At 54.8% G+C, this 10,813-nt stretch overlaps 1 protein-coding gene across 1 annotated transcript in view; it reads right to left on the bottom strand.

Annotated features, from left to right (window-relative positions):
• Nucleotides 1-3,872: 3,872 nt before the first annotated feature.
• Nucleotides 3,873-10,813, bottom strand: part of LOC103769444 (immunoglobulin superfamily member 2-like) — a 10,786-nt gene continuing 3,845 nt past the window's right edge. Inside the window, exons 3-6 of the mRNA XM_008936642.1 lie at nucleotides 10,229-10,434; nucleotides 8,727-9,104; nucleotides 7,422-7,838; nucleotides 3,873-4,261 (exon numbers count right to left, since the gene is read on the bottom strand). Coding sequence (XP_008934890.1) covers nucleotides 3,873-4,261; nucleotides 7,422-7,838; nucleotides 8,727-9,104; nucleotides 10,229-10,434 — 1,390 coding nt within the window. The remainder of the gene's footprint in view (nucleotides 4,262-7,421; nucleotides 7,839-8,726; nucleotides 9,105-10,228; nucleotides 10,435-10,813) is intronic.

Genomic DNA, 10,813 nt, shown 5'->3' with positions numbered 1-10,813 from the left:
CAGGAGAGCCAGCACACACCTCCTACTGCACATCAACCCCTCCCAGTTCTCACCATCTTTACAGCGTCATGGTATCCAGTAACAGATGCAATGTGTAGTATCCTGCTGCTCCACTGCTACCACCTCCTCTATGTAGATTCTACAATTACACCCACTCATCTTAGTGCCGTTTACACTACTAACATATGCTCACAGATGCACCTGCTGTCACCCTTAGCCTCAGAACCACCCCGAAGACCCCTTGCTCCCCGCTGGCTGTAGCTCAGGTGTAACGCGGAGCACCCCAGCACCCAGGTCCATAGGGGTGAGGACATGGAGCAGCAGCGGAGCAGGAGGGAGAGCACCATGGAAACAAGCCTGAGCAGGGAAGGAAACACATCAGCTTACGCTACAGCAAGCCCATCAGTTAAAAAAAAAAAACATGGAAAATGCATCATTTCAGTTGACTGTGTTGTGATCCTGAAAATCCAAGGATTAGAGAAAGGAGCTCTTAATGCATTACAAAAAGAGAAAGAACTCTTCTTTGCTGACAGATCAGACATGAGGGAAACCCACACACACACACATTCTCATGCCTGACTCCACAGGCTTGACAGTTTTGGCGAGGACAACCCCTTCAGCTCCTCAAGCAGCCTCAGTCGTGAGCACGGCAGCATAGCTGCTGCCAGGGGTGGTGGGGAGCAGGCACCTGGTGGGCTGGCTGTGGGGCTGCGGTGTATTCGCAACACCCCCCTTCTGTAAGGGGAAGGAGTCTCCCCGCATGATGCTGGCAGGCACGGTGGACCCTGACTGCAGAGGTGGCCATAAACGGGAACCCTGGGCAGGGCCCCAGCTGTGCAGCCCAGCTGTGCCCTGGGGGATAAACCTCCAACCCAGAGCCCCTAGCACCTTGTGGCTTAGTGCTGGCTCCCAGCCTGGCACCAAGCCCTAGTGCTGGCTCCCAGCCTAGCACTAAGCCCTAGTGCTTTCTCAATGCACCTCAAATATACCAGGGGAAGCTCAGAGGGACACAGACATCTCCCAGCACCAACTTCTGGGGCCATTCTCTCCCCACTGCCCTTCTCTGCTCTCCCCCTTGGCATGGACTACTTCTTCCCAGAAACAAGCCTTAAAATCCTAGTGGCAAGGTTGATCCTTATATGCTTGGCACAATATGCAAACAGACATTACCACTCCCCAACATCAAATTTGCCTTTAAGAGTGTTGTCAGGAGCTGTGGATGCTGAGGAAGAACCAAGACAGGCAGCACTGTCTCGTGAGGCCATGGGAGGTGATCCTGCTGGGGACAGCAGTGGTCCTGTTTGCCCCTGGCCATGTTGGATGGAGTTAAAGTTGCAGAATGAGAGACCTCTGCTGAAGAAGCATCTGTGGCATCGCTTACCTGGCAGCACCACCTTTATTCCCACGGCATTGGACCTGGCAGTGGCTGCTGGCTGCCCCAGCGGCAGGGTGTTCCTCCTCCAGACCTCCACTTCACACTGGTACATCCCCTCGTCGGCAGCCACGGCATTATGGATGCGAAGCCTGAAGGAGGTGGAAGCCTTCGTCACCTGGGCTTTCTCCTGGAAGTGTGGCTGTGCTGTCCCCCAGGCCACAGTGCCACTGGGAAAGACCCGGACCAGCTCATGGTAGTGACTGGTGGGTGGGCTGGGCTGGAAAAGCCACCCCATGGACACTGGCACCTCTTCGAGGGTGTAGCTGGCGCTCACTTGGCAGATGAGTTCAAAACTCTGCCCATATCTGACAGTGGCAATTCGGCTTCTCAGTGTGATGTGCAGACCCAGACCTGCTTCGGAGAAGAGAGCCCTTGGTACCGGCACAGAAACCCTGCCCCCCATCACCTCGCTGCTACCCTTCCCACACAGCACGGTGCCTGCTGTGCCAGCCACCGCAGCCCCAGGGCAGCCCACAGTCCTGCTGGGGTGCTCTCCCCCGAGATGCACTGTGCTATTCCAGCCCCACATGCTCCCTGGCCCTCTCCTGCCTCCCACCCCCAGCCCCCCACACAACCCCGGTACCCTCTCTCCCAGACTCCCCAGTTCTGCACCGTGGCAGGGAGCTAGGGATCCTCTGCTCATGCTGTTTCCTTCCACCCTCTGTGAAAGCCTAACAGCTCCTGTGGCCCAGCTGGTGCTCCCAGGCACTCCGCCCGGCAACAAGAAGGGAGAACCACCCTGAATTCCAGCCAAGAGCTGCCCCTCCATGAAGGCATCCTTCCCAGCAATCAAAAGAAGAAACAGCATGGGCATTGCACACCAGGGAGGGTAGCAGCTCTGGGCTCCAATGGAAAGGCAGAAGCCACCAGATGCTAGCATCAGGGGCCTATCTCTGACAAAGACCACCATACAACTCCACAAGTACCTTTGTTGAGCTTAATTACTGTAAACAGGTATTTACAGAAGACAGTCAGAAAGGCCTGCTGAGCAAGCCACTACCTTTTAGGTCTCTGGGCATTTTAGCTGTTGTGTCCCCCTTGTCTCTCCCAAAACATCTCATGGAGGACTCAAGCACCCTACTGAAGCACTCAAGGGCCAAGCGATAGCTCCAAATCACCCTACAGCAGCAGTGGAGCTCAGAGCACAGCAGCCTCCTGTCCTACCCATGTGAATCCACCCGCCTCTCCAGCCTTGCCTCCAGTGTGCCCGGCTTGAAAGCTCAGAAACAGGGGTGTAAGAGTCAGTCAGAAGAGGAATATTGTGACACAGGGGTGACCCAACTCACCCACGGAGCTGACTGTCACTGCTGTCTCCCCTTCCTCTGTCCAGCTCTGGCCTCGAGACCACTCCGTCGCTTTGCACAAGTATTGTCCACCGTCACCCTCATCCAGTGTGTTGGGGATCACCAGGGTGAAGGCACCAGCGCTCACCTTCTCTAGCCGGAGGTTCCCACGAGTTCTGCCATCCTGGTAGGTGCTGCCCAGGCTCACAGTGCCATCTCGCTCCATGGCGGCCACCAGCACCCAGGGACCCAAGTGCTGCGGTGACAGGTGCCACCACTGCACGGACACAGGGTTGGCCACTCCTTGCACCTCGCAGAGGAGGACCACGGCATCTCCCACCATGACCTGCGGTGTGCTGGTGGACACGGACAGGCGCATGTGGCTCTCTGCAAACAACAGTTACTGCAGGGGAGGGGATATTGTTGTGCTCCTCAGAGAAAGCCAGAGATACTGTGGCATGAAATGGAGAGGACAGGTAAAGCTCAACACCAGAAAAGGAAGGGAATTGTCTGAAATTTTCAACCAGCCTTTTCTTATACCTTTGGAGAGGGCTTTGTGGTTTTGTTTGCTTTGATGGGGTTTTTTGTATTTTTTTTTTTTCCTTCTTTAATATCTTTTCTGGACAAGGATACATAAAGAAATACTTAAGAAATAGTTCCAACAAGCAACTCCTGCTACATCAGGATAGTTGTGATCTAGTTGTAACAAGGAAACCAAGTGTCTCCTATACATCTTTCTTAGAATGGTTTCTCACAAGTCATTCCTCCATAACAGGGAGAGCACCATGATGGAAATGACAGCGATCCCCTCCATACAGTAAGGACCTGTTCTGCTGGGTCGTTCTGTGAGCCTCAGGAGTAGCAACATGCGCTGCTCACAATTTTCTGTATGAAAGACACAGGAAGAACCATCCCCCCCGACCCAGCACTCTACTTATTTGCCCCAAAACTTACTGCAAAGAGACAGGGCTAAAGGTTTACACTTTGCTGATGGCTGCTGCATCTGTCATGCTAATGTTTGCCAGAGCAAGTGTTTTTTTCCATTATTATCTACCAAAATCTATGACACATTTGCACTTTGGTTATAAACAGGTGTGCTGCCCCTGTCAGGGATCACTGCAGGCTTTAACCAGAAGAATAGTCATTAGTATTTACTAACCTATTGGCTTCACATCAACTTGGATGCCTGATGACACATTGGTTTGGATGCTGTGAAAGTCTCCAGGAGTCTTCACCTCAGAAACAGAGCAGTGGTACGTACCATTGTCCTTCAGCCCCACCTCATAGATGATGAGGACATAAACTGTGTTGTTTTGCTTGAATGCTTGGAGCTGCCCCAGCTTGGCTCTCTCCTCATATTCTTCCTCCCAGGTCAGTACCCCATGGGGGTCAACCCTGGCCACTTCCATGCCATTGAGGAGCCAACGCACTTGGAAGTGCCTGTTGCTGCTCTTCTGAGATCCCAATGTGCAATTTAGCTGCAAGGAATCACCTTCAGAAAGGGAGCCTTCAGCAGCAGTGATTTCCACAGAGAGGTCTCTGCCTGTGGGCAATCAAAAGCAAAGAGGATGATGAGTGGCCTTGCCCATGCTTCCCTCCCACCCAGCAGCACCAACAGTCATGCAGAGGGAAACAGGAAAGAATTCTCTATTGAAACATTTTCTTTCATTAGAAAAGTGATCAAGATGGAAAATTTTGGCCATAGGGAGACGGTTGCCAGCTCCAGGCACTAACCAGCAGTCACAGGTGGAGGAAGCACCAGAGCCCTGAGTTGCTGAGCTCCCTTCTTCAGAGGAGCTAAGGCCCACAGAGTAGAGAACCCACAAGGATGGCCTCTGGCCACAGCCACCCCCCCGCCCCCAACCTCCTGCTCAGCTCATCATCTGAACCAAGGGCGGCCGTAACCTAGAGCCACCGGCTTTTGCGGAGGGCTGCTCCATCTTGCCTCCTGGAGCTGTCCTGCCTCACATAACAAATATCCCTTAAACCAGCAAGGGGCACAAAGGGCCTTCATTGCTCAGTGCTGTTTGCAGCTCTGCTCTCTGTGGTGGGAGAACCTGTGTGGAGGGCTGACATTCAAGCTGCTTGTCTGAATCTGATGCTGCTGGTCCTACATGCTGCTGCTCCCTCTGGCTGCTCTGGGATGTGGGCAAGAGATGCTCCCCAAGCTGGAGACGTCTGGGGTTAGTTCCTACAGAAAGCAGAATTATCAAGACTTGTCAAAGCGTGAGGAGTTCAGAGGGAAGCAAGAGGGGTGGAGGTCATCTCCTAGTCGCTGTCCTGACCCTATATTGACGAGCAGCAGTTAGTGCCAAGCAAAGAGGGTGGCAACAGAGGGAACACAAAGTCATCTTCCCCTTGGCAGATTCTCTCAGGCAGTCACCTGCACCTGATGTAAGGACCCTGCCTTATGATATGATTCACCTTCCTTGGAGGAATTCAAAGCCTCTTCCACTCATGTCCCCTGGTTGCTGGCATCAGCCTGGTTGGAGAGTGGCTGCAGGCAAACACTCACAGGGTGCCCCAAAACTGGTGCTGTGACCCCACACAGCAGCAGCATGACCAAAAAACAGGAGGTAGGGCTGAGTGTCAACTCCCTGGGCAGGCAACCTGGGCTCATACCATCACCTTGGGTCACTGTGGTTCCCCCATGTCTGACAACCAGGGCAAGGCTGTAATTTGGAGGCAGAACAGAGCAGCTCCTAGACTGCCACTGGAAGGGCACAAAAAATTTATTTAAAGCAGAGTACCCTGTGAATTTAAACACTGGTTTATAAACACTTTGCATACAGAAATCCCAGTCACTGCAGATATGTTTGGCATTCCTAAATATTTGCTGGAAAGTTTATAGAAACCAATGGAGCAGTTGGCTCCATGATGGATGGTCAGAGTGGTCACTGACTCCCAATGTGATGGCTGGCTCAGCCCTGCAGCCCGGGCTCTCCCACGGGGTGCTAGAGGGAATCCCCAGCCCTGCAGATGTGATGGAGGGCTTGCACGCCCGCTGCTGTTTCTGCCCAGCAATACCAGCAGGTCCAATACATCTACATATTGTCCTCTTACCGCTACCATCACCCCCTTCTGCCCTGAACGGCTGCCACAGGGTGAATACTAAACGCTGACAAGGTTTCTGTATTCCTAAACAATCCCGTGGCACTGGTACCTGAATCCACACGCTACCAGTTGTGATGAACCCTCTTACCCCAGGGGATGCAGGAAGGTGCACCGACTGCCAGTGCTCACCAGGCAGAAGCAGACGTGGAAAGCCATTGCTGCAAACAGTGTGCAATAAGGGGAGTAAAGCTTTGCCAGTCAGCCAGGTTTCAGGAACTGGACTCTGACAGTGGGAGACTGCACTTTGCTTCTCCTCCCCCAGATGCCTTGCCCCCCCTTGAGCTTGGGTGCTTGGTCCTGATGTATCTGTTTCTTTGGTTTCCTGCTCTGACTCAGCACCTCTCTGGAGACACTGGTTCCCGTCACTGCCCCAGCTCTGCAGTCTCCTCCACCCACCCTGAGGTGTGCGGGCAGGTTACACCACCTCCTCAGGCAGGTTCTCAGTAGAGACTTGCTTCTGGTTTACTGCATACGCTAAAGGGCATCAACTAGACACAGACTCGTCATAGCTGCTTTGAGGCAACCCTTACTGGTGGCAAGTGAGGTTTTCCCTTCCTCTGGGCACAGTGACCTGCAGGCAGCTGGAGAAAGGGCAGGGCCAGTGACTGCAGCCAGAAAAGCCAGGAGGGATGGCAGGCAGGATGCTCAGAGGAGCAGCAGCAAGCACACAGTGCTATAACCATCACAGGGCAGTGGGAAGAGAGGGGATTTCCCACCAGCCCTGGGCAAGGTGATGCAGAACTTGCAGATGCCAGGAGCCGTGGGAAGCTGCTGGGCAGAAGGAACAGGAGGTGCCTGGCAAGGACAGAGAGGAGCGGGAATGGACAGGCAGCACTGGCGAAAGGCTGTTTTTCAGACTTTCCTCTTTTAATCCATCTCATACACGGTAGCAGGCCTAAGTCTCCTCCTAAACACCTACTACATTTTCCTACAGCATAAGCAAGGAACTTGGTGTACCCACTTCAGAGCACAGTTTGACCCAGTCCCATTACCACCATATATGAACTACTAGGAGGAGAGACAGGGATGGCCTGAGAACCAGCAACACCAGTTGCTCTGGAGGCCAGCAGACTCACAACAGCCCAGACAAGCCACCTCCAGCAGACACCAGAGCTATGCAGCACATACAGCACATCCCTGTGTCCCTCAGGGCCTGTGGCCAAGGCACCACAACAGGCAGCTGACTTCTCTTTAGGTTTGGAGGCCATGAGACCCTTAAGGCAGTCTAACAACGTGGTTTTCCACATGCTGGAACTTAATGCTGCCAAGGAGCCAGCCTGCTACGGGCACATGCTGCTCTCTCTGTTAGCAGCCCACACGTGGGCCCATGAGGTTACATGATCACTCTCAGCACTGGAGATTCAGCTACATGAAGCTCCAAAGCAAGGAGCACCAACAGTTCCCACACCCAAGGCTGCCACACCCTTGAGCCCGGCCCATTCCCCTCAGTGCCCAGTGGAGGCAGCCAGACCCACCAGTGGGTACCTGGGCTGCAGCAGAGGCAGGTGAAGCCCACTGAAGGCTGCTGCTATAGAGCTTATAATGCACAAAGAGGCTGGAGCCAACGTGTGAGTTTGCAATGGCCTTACCTTGACTCACAACAGCCAGTGTCATCCTCCCCGTTTGCTTGCGGGAGATGTCCTTCCACATCTGATCAGGATCCTCAATCCACACAGCTGCCTCACAGTACAGCTGCCCCTGGTCGGATGGCTCCACTCCCCTGATGGAGAGCTTGTACGTGGTGTTCCCAACCTTGTTCAGCTGCACATCTCCCGCCAGAAACCTCGGCGCATAGGAAGGCCCTGGCTTCAAGACAAAGTCCTTGGAGAGGGTGAGCACCTCCTCGGCACGGTGCTCTCCTGCTCCATGAAGATGATACCAGCCAACAGAGAGATGCGTGTGCTGGGCAGTGGACTTGGACACCTCGCAGGTGAGCTCCACTAGGTCCCCTTCATTGTGAGTGAGGACCTGGGGCACCATGGACACTGAAAGGGTGTCTGCAATCACTGAGCATGGGGGAGAAACACAGAGCAGCTGGTCACAGGAAAAATCGTCTCTTGACCTCGATGGGCAACCTGCCAGCCACTACAAAACACAGGCAGGCCCTAAGGGATCTGACAGTGTAGGACAAATAACTTTTATAGCTGATTGACAAGGCTTCCATCAACCTATGCAAAGGCATGAAGCTGTTAAAACCTCAGCAGGGAGGGAAGCACAGTGAATGTCTCTGCAGTACCTTCTTCAGTCAAACTACAGGCACTATTAACTAGGCAGCCCCAAGGACATAGACAATGTGCCTCTCACGATCCCAAGTGCAGCCTGGTACAACACCAGAATAAAGGAGGAACAAGGGTGACTACCAAGTGGAAGTACCATACCACCATGTAGACTTGATGGGCTCTAGGCAGGCCCTTTCCCTTTGTCTTTCCACCCTATTGCCTTCTCTTTCCCAGTGCTCTGCAGAAGCTGCTCCCTCCCTCCATCTGTGGGTATCCTGCTTGCAGCAAGTCCCACACCCTGAATTAAGAGGTCATCAACAGCTAATACACAGAGCCTGAAAGTTCTGCCCTCCTAAATGCTTAGCTGTGAAATGCCGTGGCTGTGTCAGGAGATGAAGCTCAAGTCAAACCATGGGACAGAAGAAGCTTCCTCTCCCGTCCTTGCCCTGGCTGGGAGGCAACAGCCAGAGCAACCTGACGGGGAGATCTGAGCATCCCTACCTTGCCCACCTGCGGGTAGGGTAACAATCCCACAGTGGAGAGAGAAAGAAGATTTGTGCTCATCGGTCCCATTAATCACCCCTTTCCTCAGCTGCCCCCGTGCAAAGGCGAGGGCAGTGGAAAGCTGCCTGCAGCCCTGCCTGGCACGGGAGGGGGCTCTCCTTCAGGACCCACCTGAGAGGTTCGTCTTGGCGCTGTAACTCCCAAAGTGCCTCTCGTTGGTGTTGGGCGTGTGGCACTCGTACTGCCCGGCGTCGCGGTCCTGCAGGTCGGTGATGTGCAGCAGGACGGCGTCCCCCTGCACCCGCTCCACGTAGATCCCCCGGCTGCGCACGCGCTGCGTGTAGATGGCGTAGGGGAAGGACGGGTCGACGGTGCTGACGATCTGCACCTCCCGCTCGGGGGCCGAGGGCAAGTAGATGGACCACTGGAAGTTCTGCTCCGCTGGGCCCTGGTAGCCGCTCACCTTGCACCACAGCGTGATGTGGGACCCCTCCGTGCGGTAGAGGGGTCCCTTCTGAACAGTCACCACCCGCTGGCCAGAACTCAAACCTGCCAGCAAACAGCACACACCGTGTTTGCGGGGCTGTATGCTACCCAAGGGCTGCACACCCAAATCTGCCATGGGTCTGGGCGTGCACAGGACTGCAACATAATGCTGAAAAGGACTGCTCTGCACTCTCATTTTTTTGAAGCGTGAAGTCCAAGGGACTTCACACTCCCTGCAATTGTAAGAACAACCGACCTTGAAAATTCCTTGTCTCCTAGCACTCTGGGAGTCACACAAGACCAGAGCATCATGGCCAGAGTGCTGTCAAGTGTGTTCATGGCTGGAGAGCATCTCTCAGCCAGTTGTTCAGAGAGAGCAGCAGCCAAGCTGAGTTCACCAGAGAAAGCCTGTGGTCTATTAAAATTAAGAGGGCCAAGCACTCGGTTCCTGCACATCCTGGGGGTGAAAGAGCAGGTGCAAGGATTGACCACAGCCACAGAAGGAGATGCAACACAGAAGCCAAGGAGCATGGGACAGCAGAAAGAACCAGCAGGCTGGGTGCTGCAGAAGTAGTCCATGGACAGAAACTGGGGAGGGAACAGAAGATGGGGACAGTAAGAGCTCCTCCAACGGCAGGGCACCAGGAGGCATCAAAAGCGCCCTCCATTTCTGCTTGCAGAGGGTCTGGGGAGGTGATAGCCAACCACGCGCCTTCCCCTCCCACAGTGGTGACAGTTGCTCTATTGTTGTGCCCAGCATGCACACCAAGCAAAACTGTTCACGGGATGTGGGCATAGTCAAAAAACAAGCATGGAGACTGAGCCAGGAAAGGGAAACGATGGTGGCACAGCCTAAGAAACCTCCTCCCAAGGGAAGAGGGGTGTAGGGTAACCCCCTCCACACCTTCCCCCAGCAGCCACACAACAGAGGTGTGCACATCCCTGCACACTGACACCCTGCCAGGGTCCAGTCTATTGCTTTGGAATGAAACCACAGTACTGGAAGAAGAACAAGCTGCCACACTTCTTCCCACGGCCACCAAGGCAGAGCAGTGCTGGCCCTGTAGCCCCAGCAAGGAACACTGTTGAGCCACCCAACCACCAAGGTTCCGTCTGCGTCGATGGGGTTATTTACTTCCGCCCTCACCCGCCCCCAAAAAGCCCCCAGCACTGGGCAGGGCACTCACCTAGGAAGAAGATGAGAAGGAGGAAGGCAGCTGCCAGGCACCGTGTCAGCTCCATGGGAAATGGCTCTGCTTGGGTCCTCTTCCAGAGGGGCAGTGGAAGTCTCCCTCCTGGGCGAGAGCAACAGCCGCTCTGCCGCTGGGACAGCGGCTGGGAGGAAGCTCCCCGTCGGCTGCGGCTTCCGCTGCTTAGAGGCGGCAGGGAGAGCCTGGGGAGAGGGGGGCAACAGCACACGAACACACCTCAGGAGGTGACAGCTGGCACCCCGACCCCACACCACCTAGGCAAGATGCCCAAGACCCCTCCTACCACTCTGCGTGTGCCAAGTCCCTGGTGCCACTGGCTGTGGCTTTGGTGTCCAACAGCAGCTCACAGGCTAAGCCCCTGCCTTGCAACTCCTGCTCCCTGCTAACTGAGGGGCTGGACCCCAGGGGGGGGCTCTAGGGCTGAAGGTCCCCCCAGATATTTGTTTTCCATAGCTGCAGACAGCAGTTCAGGCACTGGCTGGGGTGGCACAGTGTTCCCCAAGAACCGGTGACTAAGCTCTGCCTTGGAGTGAAGCCGGCACTCCCACGTCGGGTGTATGT

The sequence above is a fragment of the Merops nubicus genome, unplaced genomic scaffold (assembly GCF_000691845.1).
Source record: "Merops nubicus isolate BGI_N331 unplaced genomic scaffold, ASM69184v1 scaffold19393, whole genome shotgun sequence".
Taxonomy (NCBI): Eukaryota; Metazoa; Chordata; class Aves; order Coraciiformes; family Meropidae; genus Merops; species Merops nubicus.
This window is presented reverse-complemented; position numbering and strand designations above follow the sequence as displayed.